At 39.6% G+C, this 27,768-nt stretch overlaps 1 protein-coding gene across 16 annotated transcripts; it reads right to left on the bottom strand.

Moving 5' to 3' along the window:
* Positions 1-2,164: 2,164 nt before the first annotated feature.
* Positions 2,165-27,533, bottom strand: TTLL1 (tubulin tyrosine ligase like 1). 16 transcript variants are annotated; one of them, XR_003990628.1, is made up of 12 exons: positions 27,414-27,533; positions 21,815-21,947; positions 19,585-19,793; positions 17,620-17,800; positions 16,433-16,567; positions 16,158-16,266; positions 12,686-12,829; positions 10,802-10,888; positions 9,510-9,673; positions 7,830-7,985; positions 3,510-3,674; positions 2,165-2,918 (listed from the first exon to the last, which is right to left on the bottom strand). XR_003990628.1 is itself a non-coding variant. In XM_030480142.1 (11 exons), the coding sequence occupies exons 2-10, from the start codon at positions 21,925-21,927 to the stop codon at positions 7,856-7,858; spliced, it is 1,272 nt and encodes a 423-aa protein (XP_030336002.1). In that variant the 5' UTR covers positions 21,928-21,947; positions 27,414-27,533; the 3' UTR covers positions 2,165-2,918; positions 7,830-7,855. The 16 variants fall into 16 exon arrangements, 15 of the variants coding, with proteins under 15 accessions (XP_030336002.1, XP_030336000.1, XP_030335991.1 ...); XM_030480142.1 differs by lacking the exon at positions 3,510-3,674; XM_030480140.1 differs by lacking the exon at positions 2,165-2,918 and having other exon boundaries at positions 2,979-3,674.
* Between the last annotated feature and the right edge of the window lie 235 nt (positions 27,534-27,768).

Here is a 27,768-nt window from a genome sequence, read left to right as displayed (position 1 = left end):
CTCCGTGCGCGGAGGTACGCGATAACTGAATGCTATCACGGGTAGAACTGTTATTCCAGCCCTTGCCTATCTTTCAGGCTTATTTGTTTTAGAGGACTATTCCAAGTTCCAAGCAGCAGCCATCAGGGTAACCTTATTTCGTCCATCCAGCCTTTGACTTCTCCCCCACCAATTTCAGCATTTCCTTCCCATCTGCCCTTCTCATCACCGATCTGCCTCCAGCGATGTCCCAGAGGACAGCCGCGTTTGAGGACAGCGAGAGCTCCGGGTCGTTGGGCAGGGCTGCTGAACAGTCCCGCGAGTACCTTCGTTTTGGCCATGTTTCCTATGCAAGTCTGCATAGGAGCAGGATAGATGCCAAGTCTTCCTGTACTCTTTCACTAAGTGTGTGACTCATTAACTTAAAGAGTTTTAAGTTCACTGGAAATTTAGATTAGCTCACTAGGACCGTGAAACAATAGCACTGGGGTAAATTTTACCTTTCAAAGAAATGTCCTTAAAAAAAAAAAAGGTTTGGGCAGGGGGTTGGAACTAAATGATCTTTAAGGTCCCTTCCAACTCTAAGCATTCTGTGATTCTGTCATGCTGTGAATTAATTGCAATTAACATCACTGCAAAATCTGGTCAGGTTTAACATGATTTCTGCCTTCCCTAATCTTTTCTTCTCTCTCATGTGTTGAAAGTTAAAAGTTCACGTTTGAGAGGAGGAATCTTTAAATTTATTGTTTCTTCTCTCACTTGTGACCACAGATGTGCTTTCATTTTCTACAGAGTCTGTCTCATTAAATATGAGCTCAAACTTTGCATAACCCAGCTTTCCTTACAGGAGATTTCAAGTGATACATATATATATATAATCATAAATATAGCCCTTTCTGTATGGACACGAATCAAGCTTCCGTTTTGCCTACAGCATTGTCAAAGCTGGAAATCCTCCCTGCCAGAACACTTAGACTTTCTTCAACCTCAACATCAAAACAGTCATTCATCTCTTTGTATGGTCAAATAATGCTCAAACTTGTTCAAAGATCGAAGAAACAGAACAGGAATTCAGTGTAAATCATAGCGCTCCCTGGCAGAACTAAGTTCACACTGTGATGAAAGGGAATTCCATTTCTTCAGAGGACAGAAGTTCAACCTGCAACCGCTGGTGGACTGACACAAAAACCCCCCACAACTATGCCACACAGAGTTCACTGGGTACAACCTTGTGCCCCGAAAATGACTTCAGCGTGCACATAAACAGCGCCAATACATGCTATCTCCTGTATAAACCACGGCTCATATTCTTATATTAGGCCATTGGGGCAATGACTGTAAATGGAGCAAAAGATGTGTGCTCAGGCCCTGAGTCTGGTTGCAAAAGCTATCAGACAGTCTTTTAACAAGGAAAATAGTGCCCTATTCTTCAAATACGCTATTCCCATGCATGGGCTTAGCTAGACCTCTGTACTGCTTAGACATTTTATACGTGCATTATATACATATTACTTATCGTTACATATATTACATTATAATGTGTGCATATATACATTGTATATATTTTATTACTATATTTCCACACATATTTACTGTATTTACATACATATATTTACTATTCTATATATTTAAAAAAATATATACATATAGGTACCACAAATTTAGCTTTCATGTCAGTGATGTTGTTTTGGGAGAATGAACTTGATCTGGTTCTGCATTCCAGAGGAATGGACAGTGACCAGAAATGAGTGATTTACACAACATTTTTGTCCGAACAACTGGATTCAGATTTTAGTGCAACTTGAGAAATAACAATTGTGTTTTCCAACTTTTTACTTAAACATCTTTATAAATCTATTAACATCTTTATAAATGCAATGAAATCTATTAACCTCTTTATAAATGCAAAGATAAATTAAAGATTTTATAAATGAAAGATATAAAATTAAAGATAAAAAGGTAAGGGCAGGACTATTAATTGAAGAAAAAAAAAAAAATTCACCAAAAGCGATTTATATGAACATTCAAATTCAATATTTGGAGGTTTCTCGAGGCACCACTTTAGGGAATAGTGTTTTCAAGCTGCTGAATATTCTCTTCTGCTTGCAAGATGTTTCCTATGCTTTTTACACTTACATGAAGAATAATTAGATGCCTTTGGAAGGCAATAAGACAATAACATATCAGAATTTTAAAACCACATTTTTAATTGCAAAGTTTTTGCCCTTTTTCCAAGTGTACCATTTGAAACAATGGAAGCAACATTATTAGACTCACCTTAGTCTACTTTTTGGATCAACGCTATTGATCTTTCTGTGAATTACCTCTATACATGAAAGCAGAATTTGTCTGCATTGGGGTTAATACACACGCTGGTGCAGTAATTTAACTTCATTACTTATAGTAACACAGTTTAATGTATGTATAAACATACACAGGCTTGAGGCTACATGCACTGAATAAATACATATATGCACTTGAAAACTGCTTGGGGAAATATACCTCAGTGGTTAATAAAGTACTGTTTTTTCGATTTCAAAATGTAAATTATTTTTATGCATATTCAAATGCTAAATTTTTTCTTGTAGTGAATTAAAAGAGATTAGTGGTCTAATAATATCTATCATCAGTCATGCAACCTCCCAGCATGATCACACTATTATGATGCCATAAATAATTTACTGATATAGTGAATCATACTTTAAAATATTCATCATTTTGATTTTAGTATTTTGATATTTTTCCCCTAAATACTAAAATTCAGTTGGCCCCTAAACATTTTCAGTTGTATTCAGAATGTGAGTGAAGATTCAGAATTCCCAGATTCAGAATCCTGGGAAAGATTATCTCAATCTTTTTTTTTAGAAGAAAGGCTGCAGCCTGTGCAGCCCCGTTGGTGAGCATTGGATTTAGGCTGTTAGGAACAGGACAGGAAGTTTCTGGGGAGGGAAAAAAAATCCCTCTCATTTTAGACAAGTATCCCACGGTTATTTTTACTTTTAATGCAATCTATTTTTAAATATGCTTCTTGTGTCTTCTGCTGTCCTCAGAAATTCCATGTGTCCTTTTAAGCACTAATTCTTTCTCTGTAAAGAAATTCCGTCTCTTGGCTTCTCTCAGTATGAATTTTATTGACTCTTGCAATAACATTTCAGCATTCTCTTCAGAACGTTTCTCTCTAGCTAAGATAGCCTGGTTGTTAGATATGTATTTATTTACACTTTAAATCTAAATTTAAATCCTAAGCCATATTTTGATTGCAAATCTAATGCCATTAGTGATTATATATGCCAACCAGTGACGCAGAAGTTCAGAATATTAGATTTCATTCCACTCAGATCAATCAATTTCACTGTTTCACTGCCCAACTTTCACTGGGAAAGAACTTTTCACATATAAGACATGGTCTTGTCTGAAATATCCTTTATGATCTCCTTGTTTTTCACATTAATGTTTTTAATTAGTGTTTCATCCTGTCCAAACTTTTCTATTTCACAACAATCATCTACGATTATCTCAGATGTGAACACCTTTTGTACTTTTTAATAGGTGCAAAATTTGAGATGAAGGCACAGAAGTCTCTTTGTAACTGGTAAAGATCTCTCTATGCCATTGTAACAACTGGGAAAGTTCTGGCTACAGGCTAGCTTCAAGTATGGAGAGTTTCTTCAAGCTCGCCTAAGCTTTGATGGCAACTTTAAAAAAGTAGAAAAAAATACAGCCTAGCACAAACAACTTCCTACTATTCAGTAAAACCAATCAGTTTTTCCAAGACAATAATTTATGTTCCTATTTCCTCTTAATAATCAAATTTTTAACAACATTGTGGCTAAAGTCAGCTTTTCCCAGATATACACATTTAATTTATTTTATGTGGGGAATCCAGGATTTTTTGTTTTTGTTAAGGAACCCTACAGGTTAGCATAACCAGGTACCGACACTGCTGTTACATCTGATACCTATGCACCAGCTGGCATGGAGTCCTTCCCACTGACCTGAAGGCTTGAGTGACCTATTGTAATAAAGCAGGAACGGAATGCAAGTTCCTTTCTCTTTTTTCCACCGAAGTAAACTGAAGCAACTACTTCAGAAACAGTGCTAGTTTGCAATGACAGAGTAAAGCCCTCCCTTTACTACAGATAAATGAGCTCTGCCTGACATGTTCTGCTGCTGAAATGCAGGACTACGTATCTTCTGTGAAATGTCTATTGTTTTGCTAAGTTTATGGCAGGAAGTGAATCAGGAGACAAGGACATTTTAGGCAGAAGTTCTATTGTGAAGCCAACAGCAACAAAGTGGCTTTAGGGATAATACTGTTTCTTTTATACTAATTAAGTTCCTAAAGCCATATAAAGAAGCTATTCTGTGAGAATCTTATTAATTCCTTCCATGTCAAAGAATTAATAGGGAGAAAGGTTAGTGCCCAGGAAGCAAGCCCCACTATTCAACTCTAGCAATAAGCTCCTTCTATACTGATGTCATTATAACAATTCCCATAGCTGTTCAGAGCTTGTCTATTTAATTCTTCATACAATACTGTCTTTATGCCAGTGATCACTTGAGCATATGAAGAACAGTATTTTAGGACTGAGATACACATTTATTTTAGCTCTGCCTGGCAAGTTACTACAGTAGCTGAAGTCAGAACTTTTGAGAACTGTTATTTCTGATTTATTTTGCTCTACTGAAAGCCAAAACAGTTACTTTATATTAGAGTTAGATACATTTAGAAGATGGTTGGCCTAGGGCCACAGTTAGTTACTCAGAACTAAGAGCTTGTCTGCTTGCAGTCACTCAGATTTAAGCCCACTTAAGCCCTCTCAGTCAGAGGTAAAACAGGTTTTAATCTTTTGGAGAATGAGGCTCCAGCAAAAAGAGCTACCTTACCTTTGAATGAGAGCATCCACACAAGGTTTAACATCTTTTATCATACATGTTAGCATCCCACCTTTAGCTTTAACTCTTATAGTAGATGCACGCCCCAAGTGGCTTACATATCCCCCTAATCACCTCAGTTCCAGCTGACAGCAGAACGTGCCCCCAGCTGCTATCAGTTTGTACACCACTTTGTACTGTTAGTTCTGCCCTACTACAGCAATAGATTCAGTTAAGGATGCAGAAGTGAAAAGAGTTTTAATTGCCTGAGCAGACAATTTAAGTCTTCATTTCCAGTTTCTCTTCTTCCTTATCAGATTTTCACCTTTACCTTTCAAGGCCATGTACAAACAAGCATCTCACAGGGTGCTATCCACATACTACCCTCCTCCTCCTCCTCCAGAACTATAAACTATGACTGCTTTTGTTTCCTCATCATCCTCCTGTTCCTGAGTCTGCAGACAAGCTGCTTCATGCACAAATGCTCATTCCAGCTAACACAGAACACGACCCTTTCCTTATTCAAATTCCTTCAGAGAACCATTGTGTTTTGCAACAGGCCTTACTCAGAAAAAAGTAGATATTATATAGCAATAGACATTCCCAATTTTGAGTTTCCCAAGAACATTTCACTTAGGTACATGAGGCCTCAAGTTCTTCACAGAAAAGGAAGACTTCCTGCTTGCTCACAGGATTTTTTGGGTTGGTTTGTCACTGCCAAGAAAGCTAATCTTGCGTTTTTCAATATACCTCTTCCCCATATAGTCACACCAGTGTAGGCTGCATGAAAGGGAAAGAAGATAAAGGGAAAGAGTAACCATTCTATTGTAGCCATCCTTAATAGCATAACTGTTACAATAGCACAAGTCTACAACAACATCCTTTGTCTAAGCTACTAAAGAGAAGTGAGAGAAAGCTCCATTTTCCATCTATCACAGTATCCTTGTTGTGTTGCTTGTCTTGTAAGAAATATAACCACTACAAAATACTACTTCCTACAGTCTCATAGTTCCCGAGTTTGTCACTACTTCCTACCTTACCCCCAACAGGCAGTTGGGGTAATATCTGACCACAGATCTACTTAACAACAGCTTACCTGTCAAGGTTCAAATATACAAGCAAGACTTATACTTAGGAACTGAAAAAAAAAAAAACTCAAACACAAAACCCAAACCAAAATCTGTGAGACCTGCAGCAATCATCTTTTCTTAGCTTTATTTCAAAAAACAACTTGAATACGCTTCTGTAGAGGCCAGTGAGAAGTCTGATGACCAGAGAATAAGTCGGATTTTGGATCTTTTAATGGAACATGCAAGATTAATCACGATGAGGATTATACTTTGAGTGACTCATTCAGTCTACGCATCTCCTTCTATATTGCCAGGATGAATCCTAGGTCATGTGTAAGGATATTGGTCAGCCCAGCCCACATCTGCCCTCCTTTCCCAGCCCAAACTGCTCTTGCCGGGTGGTGTTCAGACTGAGAGCTGATGAGCACCAACTGTCCCAAAGACAATAGTTTGTGAGCAGCTGCCCTATTCTAAGAGGAACTTCAAAGGCAGGAAAAGGACCCACATATTCTGTGGTGCAGGTGGTCTGTTTTACGTGTTCAAGAAACTCAAAACTTCTGGTAGAGGTTAAGTTTATTTTGTATGAACTTTAGCGGCCTGCCACACAGGAGGGCAAAGCACGTGGCCTGCCGTGGCAGGCAAACTGAGTATCGCTGCATTGGTGGCATCCAGATTAGAGTTTGTTATGGTTACATGCACATCTGCAACTCTTAGCCTCCTTCATCTTTCTGTCCACAATACTCCACCATCACAAAAAAAAACAACCAAAAACAAACCCAAAAAACAGTGAGGAGGGGAAGGAGAACAAAGACAGCCAGAACTGCGCCTTGACATTTATAAATAACTGCCCAATAACTGGTGGAAATGCAAGTGGAAGCAACAGCCAATCACACACCCAACTAGTTTATTTATATGCTACGCTGTTAGAAGACTGAAATACCTATTTTTAAACTTTGCTCTATACGTTTTGGTAGCTAATCATCACAACGTTCGTTATCATAGCTACCAGCAATAGCTTACCATGTGCAACAGTATTTTTGTTATAGTTCACACAAAAAATATATTGTACTTACATACAAGCACAAACACGCAAAGAGATTCTGGTGCAAATAAGGATTTCTCATCAGCTTCAAGCAATGAGATTTATTACAGTATGTCGTTGTTCTGTCTGGTTTTCTACAGACATGCATCATCTCGAAATAAAAATTAATGGCTAGTCAAATAATGCATCAACATACCATTTGAAACACTCCCTCTGCCCATGAAACTTTCTACCTTTAAAGAGCTAGCAGCTCAAAACACTTAAAGGCAATTTAAAAAACAATTCAAAACCAAACCAAAAAAACTCAGCATATAAAGAATTGCTTTTCAATTTCTCAGTACTAATTATAAAACATTAGCTGCATTAACTGACAATAGCCTCAGGTCCAGGTACTGCTATTTTTTCTAGTTTCTCCTCTTTTACTAGCAAGAATCTAAACCCTCATGTGACAATATTAACACTCACCACACCACTCATTTACGGAATCCACAGCTCATTTGTTATAGGGAGCTAGGGATAGGCTACAGAGGAAATAAATTATATTCAGAACAGCAAGGGGTTTCTTTCAGAACGCACGTTTTGAGTTGTCATATTTATAAAGTTCTTAATCATTACTGGGAGAATATTAGTATATACAAAGTATATATGTACAAAATAATCATATATACATACACACTATATATATATAATTATTGGAATAATCATTAAGTCAGTGTATGTCTAGTACAGTTCCTGCTTTTACATTGTCTGTTTCACTTCTTTTCAACAGCTATATTGTCCTCTTTTAATATTTCCCATATGCAAGGTAGCAAAGTAGAGGAATCTGTTCAAAACCTGCATTTTTGTTCCTGATGCCTTCCTACCAAGAGTGCAGCTGTTTCTCCTGTTATCACTTCCAGGTGGTCAGTACAGGCTTTCCTGAATCTCTCGCACGATTTCCTTTTACTCCAGTGGATTGCCCAGGACGACTTCGCAAGTCACGATCGGGACCATCACTTTGTGCCATCTCTTCGTCATATCTGAAAATAAGATAACCCCTTCAATGCCTTGTCCTGTTATTCACCACACAAACAAGAGTAGGTCCTCTATATTTGATTTTGTTTAATATCTAGCACTGAAATTTAAAACAAGCTGTTCTACACACAACTTGTATTCTACATATGCAGCTATTATTCGAGGAAATATACTACCATATGATGTTACAATATGGATCAACTGAACTATCTTCAGCTACTTTTTGAAAGAAACAAAACATCTGTCAGCTTTGGTTAAACTCCTGAGTTTGTGAAATTTTATACTTGTGAAACTTCCCATGTACTTCTGTATTTCTCCTCACTGCACAAGTCTGTGGTTAGGCCAGAACATCAGACTGCTGGCAGTTTAATAAAGTCTTAAGCTATTGCTTCAAACAGGATTGTTAGCTGCCACGTTAAAAGACTCCACTGTTGCATCAGAGAGCAAGTAGGGAAAAAATGAGGTGAACAAACAACTGTGCTTAATTTAAATGTATTTGAGGACATGCATTTTGTAACACTTAACCATAGTGACATGTAGTTCTTAAATACCTAAGTCCATTATGGCCTCAGATAACCTCAATATATACTTACCTCTCAGCTGCCACACAAATTCCAAGCAGAAATTGGCTATAGATGCATAATTATAATTATCAAAAGATAATACTACAATATTTTGCTGAAGAGTCATAACATATACTTAATCACACTATTGTTTAGGTATTCACAGCTACCATGTATAAAATATTCATTCAAACTTAAGTCATAATTCAGACAACACTTGCATTTAACTGTCTTTACTAGAATAGAAAAAGAGCATTTAAGATCAGCATAAAGTAGTGGATCACTGTACATAACACATTCCTGACATACTGAACAACTGTACCACTAATGCTAGAGAAACTATCTGAATATTTTCTCAAAAATATGAGAAACTATCAAAAACATGGTATTTAAATCAGTGTTCCTCTGCATAAGACCAATCAATCCTAGACAAATCCTTCAAACAGTCCAACATAAAGATCTGTCTCCTTAATTTCTGTTTTTGTAATCCAGATTAGGGAATTAAAAAAAAAAAACAACACTCAAACCTGACAACTCACTACTATTACATCCATGAATTACAGGAGTCAAGAGGCATCTTTTCTATGGAGTGAGAGAAAAATTGTATCAAATAGCTATTATATCAATTTAACTACCATCTATATATTACACTCAATACAACTGAAGTCCTACATGTGTAGAAGACAAACACTGTTTTAGCCTCTATCCCTCAAATCTAGCTGCTGAAAGCTCAGAAGGTGTAGAAAAGTAACATTCCCTTTGGAGAAGAGGCGAGGCAGCTCTGCTTTAATGCCCTCCCACCTCCAACATTGGCTACTGCAGCTCCAAAAAACCAAAGTGGTACTTTGTGCCCATTTTTTCACAACAGAATGAAGTTCACCTTATCTCTATGGTCTACATTATACATTAAAAAAGTGAGGTGACTGGAAAACATTTGCATTTACACAGAACACTGATAAAACTTACAAGACTTCATAATTGCCAAGAACTTCTTTTGGTGGAGATTTATTCCATTTACAGTCTGGAATTTCCCCATTAGGCACAGCAATGTTCAGTGTGTCATTAATAAGATTATACTTCAAGATGCGGTCATTAGCGGTACTGGAAGTAAGAGAAGGGGAAGCATTAACCTACAAAAGGAAAAGAAAAACCAGTCAGCATCAATTTTTTGCATGGTACATAGTTCTCCAAACAGCACGTGTGACGACTACACGTACTATTTGGGAAATTAAGACTCAGCGTCTCAAAGCACATCTTTCAGTTCCTCAGACACTGGAAGGAATCCCCCACTGGGCATTTTTCTTTTTACTTAAAAAAAAAAGCCCCACACCACTAAATGTCTGCAGTGTCAGCCTGGAGATTTTTGTTGAGACTAGATGCACCGAGGTGAATCAGACGACACATGGATTTTTGTTTAATTTTCTAAGCTTACAAGGATAGATTTCAGTGCTTACAGTTTGCCTGGTTCACTCCAACAGCTGTTCTACACAGGAACCTGTGGGTTTCTTCTAGGTAAGCAGCTTTTATTTATGTTCCTAATCCAAGTTCTCCCCTGTTAACTTGTGAGCTGGAGAAACATATACATGCTCTCCATTCAAAGCACTACATTGCATCTTGTACTAATTAAAACTGGGATTCATTTTACATATCTTTTATGTTCCACATTTATTATGAAGAAGTGGTATCAGAACAACAAACTTTTTTTTTTTTAATAACGTCCATTTACATTTGAACTTTCACTTTCAATTAGATTGAGAAGGAAGAGAGCTGGAAAAAATTTATGTTGAACACAGATCCAAAGTCAATACGTTAAAGAGAAATTTATGTGGGGGAGAACCCCTTCCAAATATCTCAATTACCCGTTTTTTGCCCCTTTTCCTTCCTCACAATCTGCAACATTAAGGTCATAACAGAATTTGAAACTTAAGTTTGACAATGCCGATTTTCCAGCTACTGATACAGTATCTAATAGGGCTGCTACCATTCAGACTGCCTCTGAATTCCAATTGCATGGATATACTGGATTTCAAAGACAAAACAGAAATCCACAAATAGAAACACCAAACAAACAGGAAACAAAAGCACATGCAAGCTCGGTCATCACATGGTCTGTTTTACTTTCCAACATTTTTCTTAATCCACTTACCTGAGGAACAAAAGACATTGTTTCAAAAGAGGAAAGACTACATTGAAATCTACCTAGTTTTACTTTGTGAAATGAGAAGGAAGTTTTTTCCCTGTATTTTATGTAACTTTACCTCAATTAGCCATGGTTTAAGCTTGTCATCAATGATAATGTCATATCCATAACACTCAAAGCAGTGTTTATCATTATTCATTACAGGCTAAAAAAAGAGAAAAAGACATCAATATGTATTAAAATCAACAGTTCAGTACATAACCTGATTGCATACTCTGTTTGCTAGAAATCACTACAATCACTGTGACTACATTATGAATCTTCTACAAGTTTTCAGTGTTTTTACTCTAATGCAAGCTTGCTAACTAGTAAGTTTAGGATTGCCTCTTGTTTTCCAAGCTGTAAGTAAATATTTCAATATTAATGATTGCATTAATGCCAAGTACTAACTTATATTAATTTTCCATTATGTTATGAAAAGAAACGTTTGTTTCTTTTTTTGTTTGCAAAGAAAATATGTTTGCATATTTTGCGAAAGTAATAACAATATTTAAAGCCTGCGTGCATCAGGAGACATGCATCAGGAAGTTTTAACATTTACATAACACGGCTTTGCATAACTGTGAATTATTTAAACTTCAGAAAAAGGAGACTTATTCAAAGACATTTCTTTTACTCTGCTAATATAACCATGCAGAGTAGAATTTGAGGTCGAACAATTACCAAATACATTTAAAAACTGTAATTAGCTCGAGTCAGCTATGATCCTGAAAGTCAAGAGAGACCAAGGACCAAGTTGTGCTTGGATGCACATCCTCTAGAGAATCAGTAGTTTTCCAGCATCTGCTAACCATTTGTGGTGTGCATGGTAAGACTTTTCTTCTACGCAGATCTCATTAGATCTTTTAAAGAAACCTTTGTAACAGGTTAGTGAGATGTTTTCCCCTAGGCTAATAATGAAAGTTTTTCCATTCCTCAGGGAGTGAAAGGGACAGGAGGAACCAGCATCTCTCATTACATCTGCCATTGTCAGAAAGACAGAGGAGCAAAATATTTCACGCTCTATAATTCTCAGCAGCTTTTCCTTTTCTCTTTTAAGCTTCTAACATTTGGATTAAATCCCTTTTCTTCTCACATCTGGTTTCAAGTATGATTACATAGCAGAGGTGAGTTGAACCATGCCTCCCACCTCCCACTGATCCTAGCTTCACAACCTGCCCCTCTTTCTGAGGGGTGCTGATTCTGGTGTTCAGCCGGTCCTTCAGTGAGGCGATTCAGCTTGGCACAGTACTAACCCATCAATAAAGCAATATAGCAATTGTCAGTTGGGCAAGTGAGCTGATTCAGCTCAAGATGGTGCCAGGACCAACCCAAAAGAGATGACAGGACCATGCACTTGGGAACAGGACAGTCCTTGACACTGGCGAGCTCTTCAGTTACCCCAGCTGACCCACAGAGCGATACCTGCTCTCTACGGTAATCACGGGACATTACCCAAACACTAGAAAGTCACTTAAGCAGAGGATTGGTTGCTACTTTTTTTTTTTTAAGTAAGTGTTCATGATAACTATGTGACTCGTGAGGTGAAAGTAAGTTATGCAACTCTGCTGAACTAAAAGCCTTACGTTTGCTTTGACAAATTGTCCTCCAGAGCTATTTTTTCTTTGACACATTTGTTATTGCTGAAATGACGTCACGTGCCTTGGCAGAGCTTAATACTATTCACAAGGGCAGTATCAAGTCATATTAAATAGTTCACAGAGCCCTCAAGGAAGAGATTCATTCACTTCTTCAGTATGCACAGACAGCTCACCCACTCACCCAAAATTCAAGTCCACTCAGCAAAGTCAAGAGATAACAATTGCAGAAATCAGCATCGACACCGTCACTCAAATAGCAGGAAAAAGATTTCAGGGGTTTTGATGGCAAACTCACTTTCATGGTTGTGAGAAGCCTGCAGCCGTAATGCTGTTGCTGGCAGCATTCCAGGAGCAGTACTCACCGCAACAGCCTTCAGTGACTGCACAATTATCCAGTGAATTTCATCAAATAATTTGTTTGTGACTTCCTTTCCACGGGTGCTCTCCAGATACAGGCGTAAGTTGCTCACTGTCCACTTGCCTCCATGGATATGATTGTAATCATCCTGAAGAGTAAAGGAGTTAGTTCAGTCTTAAGATTTTGAAGTCGTTCTGCAGTTTTGTTTCATGCACACAAAAAGCCCGCTTACACTTACATACAAGTATTGCTCTAAAAACAAACTCAGCCAGTTATTTTTACTCTACAGCTTTATGAAGACTTCAGCTTTACTTTGAACTGCCCTCTATATAAACAACTGGTTTTACTATAGCTGTATATGTTTATATCACACATTGCAAATCAAGTAATAAATCTTTCTTCGAAGAAAGAAACCAACCAGTACTTTGACAGCTTTATAGTAAAACATAGTTTATGATTAGGAAATATAAGTTTTAAAATGTGAAAGGAAAGAATTGCACTTTTTCCTCCTCTGAGATAAGGGAGAAATAATTAAGTGAGCAATAGCTAAATTTCACTGAAGTAAGCTGTTTTAAAATGGAGCACTTGAAAGTGCTTATCTCTGTTTATTCATTTAAAATGTGACTTATCTGTTTCCTCAAAGGTAAACACGGTATCATCTTAATGGTGCTACCAACACCAGTTACATTCAAGACTGTAAAATGACCTGAATTATTTTTAAAGGTTAACTTTTCAAGTAATTCAGTATTTTGATACAGAAAAAACCACTAAGTGCTACTGAAACAGAACAGGGGGAAAAGGAGCTTTATATTTGTCTTTTCAGAGGCTATCAATGCTCTGCATTACATTCGCCTTAAATGGAAAGACAAGGACAAACTGAGAGTGTTCTTACTGATGGAAAGTCATGCATTCAGCCCTTGTATAATTCTCAGGATAAATGCTTTAAAAAGGTTCTCCTCAGAGCATTTGTAACGATTAATGATTGTATGCCTGCTAAATTATAAAACACAATGCAGAAAACAGTTCTCAGAGGAGCAAAATCTGTGGTCCTCTAAGATGAGGTCAGAGAAACCTCTATCTATTTTTAGGCTTTTCTACAGCTCCCCCCTTAGTACATTTGGAAAACTCTACTGTACAGATAAAGACCTCAAACATGGTTCTCAGGACTTGCTGCATGGACAAATGTCTTGAGACCAGATTCCAGAGATCAAAGTTTGAACCTTCTTTGCATTGCAGAACAAGTACTCAAATCAAAACAGATTGCAACTGAGTAAAGCCTTACACAATCACAGCTGTTTAATTAAAAATATTAGAGTATTGCAGGCTATGCAGAAGATCACTAACTGAAAATAATTATGCAGAATTACTGTTGTTTTGCTTGCATTGCACATGCAGTGAATAATAACCTAGAACTGTATTTTCCAGTACAAACATCATAATGGGTATAGTGACTTACCCTCCTTCCTGCATTTTACAGTTTCCCTCTCCCAGTATTGACTTGTACATTTTTCAAATTAGGGATGTTTTCCCATTACTTAGGAGGGTACAAACACACTGGAACTCTATGGTTCACGTAGGGTTTAGAGTAGAGGCTAACAGCTAGAACATAAAGAGTTTTTCTAGACCACATAATGATTTTGATAAATTACTTGACAGTTCAAATTAGATTCTTCTTCTAAAACTGTACAGCCTAAGTGCCTCCAGAGTTAGACAAGTTTAAAACACAGGGGAACATTGAAAGGATAGAGTGGCTTTACATTAAACTTCTCTCACTTCTTTCTACAAAACTCAACAGATACTAGTGGTTCAGAAATCATATAGTTTTTCAAATATTCTAGTAATGACTCTATATTTTTAAGCTGCTACTTCTATACCCATTTCTGTTGTCTCTTCTTCAGGTGACCTCACCACTCCTTTCACCTCTACTTTTATTTGGGAGAAATCTTGAAGACCATTCTTTAACTGGTAGAGAAGATGCAAGGACGTGTAACAATAGGGATAGGCAACATATCACATGCCTCACCTCTTCACTACTACTGCAAACAGCACCATGATTTATGCTCTAAGTTGTATGGGATCTGCTTTCACCACAACTAATTCTCAGTGTGCCCTGTCAGAACCATAATGTGTTTGAAGCACTTCACAAATCAGCACCTGAGCAAGACAATGTTTGTAGTACTGAAAAATGCCACATTTTGACACTTACTCTGGTTTATAACTACCACCCCAAGTGACCTGTCCCTGGAAGTGTTCAAAAAACATGTAGATGAGGCCCTTAGTGACATGGTTTAGTGGTGGACTCGGCAGTCCTGGGGTAAAGTTTGGACTTGAGTTGATTCTATGATTCTACAGAATGTCCCGATAAAAGCAATCGTGTTATGCTGCACATCTTACAGAACAATAATAGACACAGCACATTTAGCAAGGTTGCAATTTAAGATACATTAAATGTATCTTATGAGTGTTTGTGTATGCACACATGAATATATATGCATAAGTGTACGCATGTATGTATGTACATACACATTTATTTTCCATACTCTTAAACTAAAAACTATGAAATTAGGAAGTGCGACAGCATAGTTTTAATTACTGTAACAGAGGCATGGTCTATAAATCATGGACATCCGCTAAAAATGCAAAAGGGACAGTCATCATCATCAACTGGATTCCTTGAAGAAACAAGGCTTGGGCAGTGACAGTGTATGCCCATCTGTGCATGTCCCCCCTGACCCACTGGCCTTTCCCCCCACGGGTGAATTTCAGCCTATTGTGACATAAGGAAGTGCTGTCAAAGCTATCAGGTTTCCACGTGTTTTATGAACGTCAATGGCAAATTACACGACAGAACTGTCCTGCAGGCAGAACTCCATCTTTGCCCATTCAAGAGGAAGCCACCAGCTAGCCAGGCAGCAAACATCCATCTCCAAGCTCCCAACTGCACATTCCCTTTCTTAACCAGAAAATGAAGTGGGGGGGGAGGGCAGAGCAGGGAAAACATAGGAAGAAGCTGGAAAGTATTGTGATGAGTAAGTGCTGGAAATAGGAAAGCTGAATGACTTCATGGGAGAGAGAGAGTGGGAAGGGGAGATCAGGAAGGCGATATTAAAGTGCTATTATAAAATACAAATCTACAGGAACCAGGCTTCATTAATTCCACTGCTCGCAGAATCAATTCCTAAATGAGCATATTAGCATTTAAATGGCAGGAGACTTGGAAGAAAACCCCTGCTTTCAACTAGTGCAAGTCAATACTGAAGATATCCCAGCCTATTACAGGGCTGCAACTCATTATCTTGCATACTTTCTATCTGCAGTCTTCCAAGATTTATTTATTTAGAAGTTCAAGTTGAAGTATTTTAATTGCAAGATGATGAAGAATATGACAAATAAAACCTTTTTATTCGAAGCTTTTGAGACAATTTAAGAAAAATAATCTTGCTACAAAAGAGCACCTAAGAACTAAGTACACTTACCCCATGTTTCTGAATGGCAACATTTGTAAGATGTACAAACATGTTATCCAGTTCACTTGTACTTGGTGTGTATTTTACTGTGCAAAACCGGCAAAATCCAAGTTTATACCTTAAATGCAAGAAGTCATTAAAATGTGTTAAACCCCAACAAGAAATCAGGCAAAGAGCATCCTAGGATACTGTGCATATTAAACTTCTTTGTGCAACAAGCACAACCTTATTTTGACTACATTAAATGTTCTCTCAAAACAAAATACAAATACATACAATCTTACATGTAACATCTCAGTGGACGATACGTAGATACTAAAACATATAGACGAAGATCAAATTTCTTTCCACCAATAAGTAATGGATTGTTGATATAGAGAGAAATCACATAGGCTTCTTTGGAAGACTGAGATACAAACCTGAAAAACACAAATCATGTTTCAGAATGTGACAATTGCAATGATACGATCTGCTAAGTCTTTTTCTTCTTTAGTAGTCTGTATATTGGCTGAAATCTTGCATCTTTTGCATGTACAATGCATAAAGTTGTAGTGGTTAATAATATACACTTGGCATCAGATATTATATACACCAAAAAACATTAAAAATACTATGCAGACGACCAAGATCAATTAACCATTTAAACTGAGTTTTGAAGTTAACAGGGTAGCTGACTGAGCCATGCAGAATGCAGCTCTACAAGCCAGTCTTTTCCTTGGAGAGCATTTAGAGCTTGGCATGGTTCAGACAAGCAAAGAGTACGTAGTACATTACCTTCATTAGTCAAGGTCTTACAGAACATCTGTATTTATGCTTGGTGTGCCTTGGCAAACCACTGTGAAAAGCTAAGATAACTTTCAGATTGTGACATTCTTCAGATTCCAAGTCAAAAGGGAGGGGAAAGACTTGAGTGATAGTCAACCAGTCACTTTATAACGGGAAAAAAATCAACATTAGTTGTGTGAACAAAACCTTTACTAGTCAGAGAAATACATAGATTGCTGACCTGTTTCATCCATTTGGAAGTAGATCACCAACTTTTTTGTGCTCCAAATGGATAATGTATTTCATACAAATGCACTCTGTACTAATTTAAAAAGTTATTTAATAGGTATTTAAAAATTACTGAAATTGCTTAGGGAAAGATTTTTCTCTTGTTTCCTGCTATTTAATACCATGAAGCAGAACAATTTATTTTTGTGCAATCTTTTCCCCAACAACACTGAAAGCATTTTTATAAAGAATAGTTAATTGAACAGTGCTTTGTACCTCCTCATACCAAAACAAATCGTACTAAAACCTGCTTGAAGGAGGAAGTCAGATAACGACTGAGATTAAATGCAAAACTAACTATATAATGACAAAGCAATAGTAATGGAATACTTTTCCCATGCATCACACAACTAGCATGTCGATGTGGTTCACCTGATTATAGAAAGTACAGTAAAGTGTTTAGGTTTTAAGAACTTACGAAGATGTTTTGCTATCTCGAGACCATTTTTTAATTTGGGAGAGTTTATTGATCAGAAATATTCCTTTTCCTTGAGCTTTGCCACAAGGTTTCATAATCCAAGTGCTGGAGGGATTTTTTCTGAATTCTTCTACAAAGAGATTATAATCGGCCGGAAGCATAAAAGTAACAGGAACAAAATCTGAGTGAAGGAAAAAAAACCCCACATAAGGTGCACAATTAAGGACACTGTGTCTCATAAGGCTATTGACACATAGAGACTAAAAAAACCCCATAATTTCTGTATTTTCAGTTTTCCAGTCTGGCACAATCCACCTTCATTAAGACTTATGTTGCCTTTTCTGTCATAGAAATTCTAGGTTTAGGTTTTTACTGAAACCACCAATTGCAAAATATTGTTGCTAACTTCAGCTAAATAGATTTTAATTCACATGAATTAATTTTCTTCTTCTGTTTATATGCTGTGAAATTAGAGTAGTATATAACATTCCAACTTCATCAAACTTTTTCAATTTCCTATGTCAACTTCTACCATTCCGCTAACCACCTTATCATCCTCTGTGCACCAAACACATGAATGCTGATGTTGCTTCCCCTTTCGATGAGGCAATTTTTATTTCCATGTAACTCCCATTAGTCACTTACTTGCTCCCACAATCAGTATCACCACATTTACTGAAATCTAAAGAAAAGCATTTGTTGCTTTTTGCTGTCAGATTATCTTCACTTCCATGCACACAGAACTGCTGCTCTTTTTCAGGGATGAACAGCGCTTTCCTTTCACTTTCCCAGGATGTAAATCAGCTCAATGTATCCCCATTTCTGTTTCACTCGAGTGCTTTCTGACCTCCAAAACAACTTCACTCTCCTCATTCCCGATCTATTGCTGGTTTGGTTTTTGTTTGTTTAGTTTTATTTCCTAGCAGTCATTACTTGTTTCCCAACTTCCCTCAAATTTCTCCTCTGAAGAGTTTGTTCGTCCTGTTCTGTTCAGAGTCTCTCTTCAAAAGTTTATTTTAGTTTTTGCTCCAGTATAAGATAATCAGGTAATGTTTTCTCACTTTCAAATTAAACTCCAGCCCCGTCTCATATGAAGTTCCAGAGCTCTTTGGTTTCACCACTGATCTTACTGCAGAGTACCTTAATCTCAAAATTTTCCCTCTTCAAAATTATTTAAAATAAAGCAAAATCAACAAAAACTCAACCAATCCGCCCCTCCCCTAGACTCCCCCCAACCACAGAAAGCCTAGTTACAAATCTGTTTCTGTACCCTTACACTTACAAATAGTAATTTCATTATTGCTTCAACCAATGTTGCTTCAGCTAATGCTGCACTGTTAAATTCAGCCTTCTTTAAGGATCTTACTACCAACAAAACAAAGTCTAATACAACTTCCATGCACACAAGCTGGATTTGTGCTCCTCTTTGAGTGCTGCTGAATACTAGCAAGTACACAATGGAGGAATTGGGCCTTAGTGCTCTGGTAATACAACAGGAAACCAGAAATGTTCAGTCTTTTATTCGTACTTTTTCTCTAATTTCTACAAAGATCCTGAGCAAGTGGCATCCCCTCTATTCCTCTCAATTTGTAAAATATTAGCTATTTTCCTTCAAAGGAAAGTTTGTGAAAAGCTTTGAAAATACAGTAGTTCTTATGAAATATTCGCTACTACTGTTTTATCATTTTACCTATTCTCTGCTTCCTTCTGCTCTAATTCAGACTTGAGAGGAGGGAAAAGGAGGAGAAGATACACAGAAAAATCTGTAAAGTTTGCAGAATACAGCAAACAATTTCAGGACAAAGTGCACTTTATTCATTGACTGGGACAGAGCATTTCAAGATAGTCATTTTAATGTTCTAACACTTCAGAGGTTCGGTGCTTTAGGCACAGAAAAGCTAGCTCAATTCCAGGTTATTGACTACACAGGAAAAAAGATTAATGCTGATAATGAGAACCACATACCCAAATAAATGTATTTCCCATTTTCATCCTTTTCTGCAAGAGGACTTCCTTCTTTCTCAAGTTCTTTCCTGTATCGCTTGATATTCTTTACCATCAAATCTTTTCTGGTTAGTTCATAGTGGTTTGGGAAATGATTGACAATCTGGTCATCGGAGAGGCGGTAACCAGTTTCCACACTGAACACATTTCTGATTGTTTGTACGCTCATCCTGAAAGCAAAGACAGATGCCAAATGACTTCACAGAATCATAGAATAGTAAGGGTTGGAAAGGACCTTAAGATCATCTAGCTCCAACCCCCCTGCCATGGGCAGGGACACCTCACCCTAGACCATGTCGCCCAAGGCTCTGTCCAACCTGGCCTTGAACACCACCAGGGATGGAGCATTTACCACTTCTTTGGGCAACCTGTTCCAGTGCCTCACAGTAAAGAATTTCTTCCTTTTATCTAACGTGAACTTCCCCTGTTTAAGTTTAAACCCATTACCCAAGAAACACAATTCAGGAAGACAAAGTTGATTTTTTTGTTTGTTTTGGGTTTTTTTTGTTATGTACACTTCAACTTTTCTCTCTCATTTCTCTTTATACTCTAATACCTTGCTGCAGTGACAAAGCAACATGTGCTGAACTTCTACTGGAAAAATCCTGCCAGAGGTTTTATTGATCCCTCTACTACTATTAAAATTGGCACAAAAAGAGAGGAAAGGAAGATGACAACTTGGCCCTACTGGACTCTGGCTTGTTGATATCAGGTTAAGCCCCAGAAGGACCCAAAAATGGCCAACGCACACCCGGGCACTACAGAAGCAACTTTCTAAATCTGTTACTTCTCTTCCAGGAAACTCAGTTTTCCTCTTAAAAAAAGCCACAAAAACAACCTCCTACTGACTACCTTGCTATTCAGATTGTCAAGCATATGAATTGAAAGCAGCGATTCAGAGATCTTGCTAAAACCACCTGTAAACACCAGATCAGGGGCTGCAGTGACAATGCCATCAAATCAGTTATCTACTTCATTTTCCACAGAAGATAAGAGTGGGACTATAGATACAAGAAAATTTTTATTGCATGTCTCATATTGGAAATTTCAGAATATTTCTTGAATGCTATCAATCTGCTACGTTATCATTTCAGGAAGAATAAACAAAACAAAACAACCAGTCACACAACAGTTTCCATGAGTGCCCTGTTCCACCACTCCCTCCCAATCACATTCCAAAAGCATGAGCAGATTACTAGATTCCTGCCCATTTGAATAAGTGGTTCACAAAGGGTACACTTGGCAGCACAAACTGCCATTCTGTCATATTTGAAAGGGACAATATCAATTGTTTGGTTTACGTACAGCGTACTGTTTCTGCCAATTAATAGATTACTGCATTCTAGGACAGCATTTCATGGTCTTATATTACACAAATGCCAAATAAGACGCTAGATTCCTTACTCTCCTCCTTTCACCATTATTCTGATTTAATTTCACATTCACTCTCCCTATTGAAAGGTTGAATAATTAGTCTTTATATAAATCATTATCATGAAGAAGTACAGTTCTCAAGGCCTTTATTACAGGAGCCTGGACTCTGGTAACAGGACAAGCCTCCGTTACATGGATAAAAGAATATTTAATCATATATTGGAACTGTGTACTCCTGGATTATTTTGTTTATGATGCACTGCCAGAAAATTTTGGGAAACGATACATTCAAAGATTCCCCTCAGGCCACTAATCCCCTCCAACAGCAAAGGAAAAATTCTGCTTACTGCATAAAAAAAATCTCAAAATCAAATAAAATCAGGTATCACAGTTCAAAAACCACTAAGCACAGCCTTTTCCCTGGGCTTTTCACAACTGGCATTCCCAGAAGTGATCAATATCTTGCTAGGTCACTGACCTTCCACTCCCTGACTAAACTTTTGGCAAACTGCAAAGATACATGAGATGAGTAGCATGGGAATGGATCCATGTAGATGGGACTTTCTACCCAGAGGAACGCCGATGACTTTAGCAGGCCTGCATAGATACAGGAGTCTACCAATGCAAATCTGAACAGAAGACCAGCAATAGCCTAAGAAATTACAGAAACAATGTTACACTCGTAGGAGCACTGCAGTAAATTATAGTTTCTGTATCTTTCACTTTTCAACATGCATTTTGTTATATTATTAATGACATTAACATAAGATATTAAAATGCTTCACAAAATTAGAAATTGTATTTTTAATGTACTTACCAATAAAAATTCCAGTCTTCATTTTCTGCCACCTGAATCCAGCCTCTTTTTTCAAAGTTGTTTATTAGAACAGATTTTTCTATGTCAGTTACCCACTTTACTTTTCCTGCCATTATCCTAAAGCAGAATCAACCTATTAGTAAAGAAAAGTTTAAAGATGTGAAGTTGAAAACAGGGGAGAACACAAACCAGAAAGGTCAAAGTGGATGAAAAGTAGCATCTAGAAAGGTCAGACCAGGTTGCTCAGAGCTTTATCCAGCCATGTTTTGAAAACCTCCAAAGTGGCATCTAGAAAGCACTTTACCATAAGATAGAAGTAGTCAATTAAATTAAAAATCAAGGAAAATAACAGGACTGAAACCCTGCATTTGTGAACTGGACAACTGCAAACAAGGACACTAGTTACAAGGACCTTTCACACTCCCCAGCCAATCCACCTTTCCTGAATGGGCGTGCAACTCACGTCTCCCCTTAAATACACTAATGCCAGAAATCACTGTTGTACACTTACTGGGTAATGTTTACAGAACCAAGCACAGAGCACAGATAGCTCTTGGGCCCCCAAGACAGGAGGGACATGGACCTGCTCAAGCAAGTCCAGAGGAGGCCACAAAGTTGATGAGAAGGCTGGAGCACCTCTGCTATGGAGACAGGCTGAGAGAGCTGGGCTTGTTCAGCCTGGAGAAGGCTCTGGGGAGACCCTGTAACAGTCTTCCCATACCTAAAGGGGCCTACAAGAAATCTGGAAAGGGAGTTTTTAAAAGGCCATGTAGCCACAGGACAAGGGGTAATGGCTTTAAACTGAAAGAGGGGAGATTTACATTAGATATTAGGAAAAAACTCTTCCCTGTGAGGGTGCTGAGGCACTGGCACAGGTTGCCCAGAGAAGCTGTGACTGTCCCATCCATCGCAGTTTTCAAGGCCAGGTTGGGGCTTTGAGCAACCTGGTCTAGTGGAAGGTGTCCCTGCCCATGGCAGGGGGTTGGAATTAGGTGATCTTTAAGGTCCCTTTCAACCCAAACCAGTCTGTGATTCTATGACTTCTAACCAAGACTTACATACATATACCTTTTTGCTTTATTTTGAAGTAGGAGAGCTCACATGGATCACTTCGTAACTGTAGAAAGAAAGAAAACTCTAGTGGGGAGAGAGAATATGGATAAGTTGATATCATTAGCAGGGCCACGGGTGGGCACTGGGGACCCTGCCTGCCTGCCTGCTCTGCTCAGGAAAAGGCGCCTCCCCAGGCCAACGGGCTGAAAGGTGGGAAATGTGGCCAGTGAAATAGAGGTGAAATGCTGGAGACTGCCAGACTTGTTTGGAAAAGGCTGCATTGCAAGCAGGGTTTATTTCAAGGCCAGGCTGGATGGGGCTTTGAGCAATGTGGTCTAGTGGAAGGTGTGCCTGCCCAAGGCAGGAGGGTTGGAACTAGATGATCTTTAAGGTCCCTTCCAACTCAAACCATTCTATGATTAAAGCCCTGACAGCAGGATTTCCGCAAATTTAAGGTTGTTACAACAGTGCTTATAAGCTGCATTTCAACTCACGACATCTAGGTGTCACTTTCTACATTAGATCTCTCACATGTCCAGCCTTTCATGTTAGGACTGCAGGATTGTCTGGAAGGGACTTCAGGAGGTCTCTTGCCTAGCCTCCTGCCCAATGCAGGATTAGCTCTGAGGTCAAACCAGGTTGCTCAGAGCTTTACCCAGCCACATTCTGAAAACCTCCAAACACGGAGATAGCACAGCTTCTCCAGGCATCCTGTCTCACTGCTTGACTGGCCTCAGGGGGAAAAGGTGGGTTGGTTTTTTTTCACATGTATTGTTCCATATATTCTGAAACTCTCTTCTTGCAGCTTATGCCTGGTGTCTCTCATCTTCCCACCCTTTACCGTGCTAAAGAGCCTGGATCTGACCTTTTTATAACCTCCTCACAGGTACAGGCAGGCTGCTAATTAGGTGACCCCAGAGCCACCTCTTCCCCAGGTTGAAGAAACAAGAGTTGCCCAGCTTCTCCTCACCAGACAAGTGCTTCAGCCCCCTGACCATCTTGGTAACCCCCTGCTCAACTCACTCCAGTTTATTAATGTCTGTCATGTTCTGAGGGCTTGAGTGACTTTTGTCAATCCTCTGATACACTGTATTATATATATATACACACCTTATATATGTAATATATAAATATATATAAAAAAAGTATACACGTATACCTTTCCCTTTTTTTTTGAGAAAGACAGACAAACCTAGCAAGGTGGGAATGCAGAACAAATGCACTGAAGAAGTGTGCACAAGCCCAGCACCCACAACTGCCACCTCTCTGAAGTGCAGGCTGAAGCCTTCTGAAAGAAGCAGACATTACCCACTTGCACTCTCCTTTACAAGGGCTGTTTGATGAGATAACCTTCATACCATCTTAAATTGTGCATTAATGCAATACCAATGAAGATGGGGGCAAAGAAGCATGAATTGAAGCACGTCGTCCTTTGTGCACACACAATCTAGAGCCAAAATCCTACAATCGAGTTGATGTGGACAGTACACTATATAACAATTTATCTGTCCTGTCTCTAAGTGGTGAAGCCCAGCCTCCCAGGAGCTAGGCCTGATCAATATGTAACTATTAAGGAAGCTAACATGTATTCATGAGCAAATGATAACAACTGCTAAAGCTCTCACAAGCAGTTTCAATGCTGCTGCTTAGTCTTTCTGCAGTTCATTTCACAAATTACTTTTACAATTGCAGCCTACTGAATCTTCACAGTTACGTTTCACAGAAATCAACTGCAGAGAAGTGCTAATTCAGCAGAAAATCTCGTTAAACCAAAAGCAGATTCTTCGGCATACCCCTCTCCCAAGGACAAAACCTGCCATGCAAGGGAGTGGGAGACAGCAGATACACACACATGTCACACCACCTACTGTTCCTTCTACATATAATTTTCCATTTAAAAGCCAATTAAAACTTCACATCACCTTTACTAAGGTAGTGGTGTAATTAATGGAAGTAAGTAATGAATGTAGTTAATACAATTTCTGCAACTAAGATATTGAGCTGGAATTGAAGGGGTCTTCAATTTCCAGGACTACATATGGAGATGTACATTTGCCAGCAAGCTACGGTCCTATGATTTCTCTCTTTCTGGGAGGCATAGCCCATTGTATAGTGCTCCCACCTTCTCCTTCCTAGACTACTTAAATTGCCAAATTCCACAAGGCAGAAATGTTTACTATTAGACTTTGATATTAAAGAGTTTTAGACACACATTTTTATTCATGTTGATAAAACAAGTTGAAATCAAGCTCAAATAGACAGATAAAAAAAAGAGTGTATGAAGGCTCAGGGTCTGTCTTTTTGTGTGTGCTTTTACAACACCTGGTTCTACAACGTCATGATCTTTCTGTAGGCCCTCCAGATACTACCAAAACAAAAATAAATGAAACAAAGGGATCCATTTATTTGCACTGAAATATGCATGATTCATCATCATTGACTCACTAATATCACACACCGGCTTGTTGTGGTTTTAAAAGTTCAGGGATTAGTCAGCTTGGAATAGAACTGTCCCTTCAAAAGGAAATGCTTTAAATAACACTAACCAAACACAATGTAAAATTTTCAAAAGGCCTTAAAACATGTCCTCTGCATCTCCAAACTACCCCATAAGGTTTACCAACATCCAGCCCCAACCCTATACCCATTTCTCTTTTACCCAACTCCTTGATCCGTCTCCCTACTTCTCCAGTGTGTCTCACTCCAGCATCCCTACTACATAAGCTACAACCGCCCTCAGGGCTTGTTCTTCCAGAAATGCTGTATCAGACAAATGCAGCCACCCGCGCCTCTGCCTTGGCAGAAGCACGTAGCCGCCACCTGGCAAAGACTAAGAGACTGCCATAGGCAGGGCTGCTTTGCAACACTTGTAATGCAGTAACCTCATTTCTGCCCTAGGATGCAACAGCTGTCACAGCATCCCTTCTATGGGATTCTTTCTGACGAGATTTCAACATACACTACATATCCTACAGCTAGGAACCCTAGAAGACTGCATGTACTCATCCAGCAAGTGGATTTTATGGTAGGAGGGACTGCCCCATGACTAGTTACGCTATACAACTCCCAGAGACTGCACAGTTTGATTTCAGAAACCGGAGACAATTTGACAGAAGACTTGCCCACAGGAAGGTGAGTAAAAACTAATCCAAAGCTAAAAATTGAAAATAACTTCTGCCACAAATAAAAAGAAAAATTACAAGAGTGTCATTCTTCTCCTGATTTGGGAACTTTAGGCTTTATAGATCCATCACACTACAGGATGATTGAAAGGTTAGCAATAAACAGCAGACTAAAAATTAGTCCTTGGTTTATGCAGACAGTTTGACCATCTCAGATGATGTTTAACTGGACTGTAAATAAAATCTTCTCATTTTCTGTAATTGGATTCCTGAAACCCACAAACAAGGAAAGTTGTACCAAAAACTTTCTTATTTTCAATACTGTAGTTTTAATACAACCTAGTTTTCTACAGAAGTCCTCTAATCTGCAAGTAGGTATGCCAGATAACCTGATGAGATTGCACAAGATAACCACGTGTTCAAACTTCGGCTCAGCTGAAATCCTTAAACCATCAAAGAGCAGCTGTATAACACAGCCCCAGCCTGCCTACTGCATATAGTAGGGTAACGGTTCAGTAAGTCAAATCCTTCACAGAGCACTAGACCTCCTACTCAGGAGACAAGAAATATATAATACAGGTACAGCAGGCCTTCCCCAAAACACTGCCTTTTCTGCCCAGACTGGTCCCAGGGGCAGCAAGCAAACATAAGGAAGCTTGGCAGCAGCCTAATCCAAGGTGAGGGCCTCTTGCCCTGGCATGAATTCATGAGGTGATGGCAAGATCCAAAAGCATCCTGGTTGTCACTACCGCCACTACGGAAGCTGCTCATGCTGACTGCAGACCAGCTTTTCACACTGCAAAAATAAGCACAAGCCAGCAGTGCCGCTGCCTGCAGCACTTGATCTAGCAAGCTCTATTTGCTTCTAACAGTCAAAAGACGTAATTGTGATTCATTATTAAGTTTATTACTGGAAAATCCAGTTCTGCTGATGCGGTTGTTCCTTTAAAGGAGACCGGGAGGGCCTGCCGCAGCGATTCCCATAGTGTTAGGGAGAAAAAGGAGAGGAAGCCTGGACGGGCCGCGTGGCTGAGCTGTGGGCAACGAGGAGCCCGGGGGGCCGGAGTCACCACACGCCCCAGGAGCAGACACGCGTACACCATATGCTCCCGCAGGGAACCACACTGGACTCGGGCCTTCACCGGCATGTCGCGACATGTCACGACAGCCCCACGAACAGGCCGACTCCGACTAGCTTTGCTCTCGTCCCTCCCAGGGACCCTCCGAGAGCGGCCCCGCAAGGGGAACCTGAGCGAGGCGATTACCTCACCCCTCCATCTCCGAGGAGGGGTCGCCATAGCCCCGGGGTGCGGTGGGGAAGGAAGGCCGAGCATCCCCCCCAGCGGCGGGCGGTTGCAGCCCGCACCGTGTGTCTGCGGGAGGGGTGGGAGAGGGATAACGCCCAGCCCGCTGCCCGCGCTCACCTGCCGGCGGGAAGGGCGGCCGCGACCCCCGCTCAGGCCCAGCTGCGCCCGCCGCCCGCTTCCATCGCCCCGGCCGGCGGCTCCGCCACGCCCCGGCCCCGCCCTTCCGCCGCCTGCCCTGGCAACCGCGACGCGCCGCGGGCGGAACTTCCGCGGCGGCGGCGGCGGCGGCGGGGAGAGCTCGGTTGCCATGGAGACGCGCAGCGGCCGCCATCTTGTGTCCGCAGCGGGGAGAGCCGCGGTGTGTTTACCCCTCGCCTGGGAACCGCGGTAGTCGGGGGACAAAGCGTGCGGAGGGGGCCCGGCGCAGGCTCCGAAGGGAAGGGGCGTGCTGCCAGGCGGATAGGAGGGACCT

Source organism: Strigops habroptila, chromosome 3, assembly GCF_004027225.2.
Source record: "Strigops habroptila isolate Jane chromosome 3, bStrHab1.2.pri, whole genome shotgun sequence".
Lineage (NCBI taxonomy): Eukaryota > Metazoa > Chordata > Aves > Psittaciformes > Psittacidae > Strigops > Strigops habroptila.
This window is presented reverse-complemented; position numbering and strand designations above follow the sequence as displayed.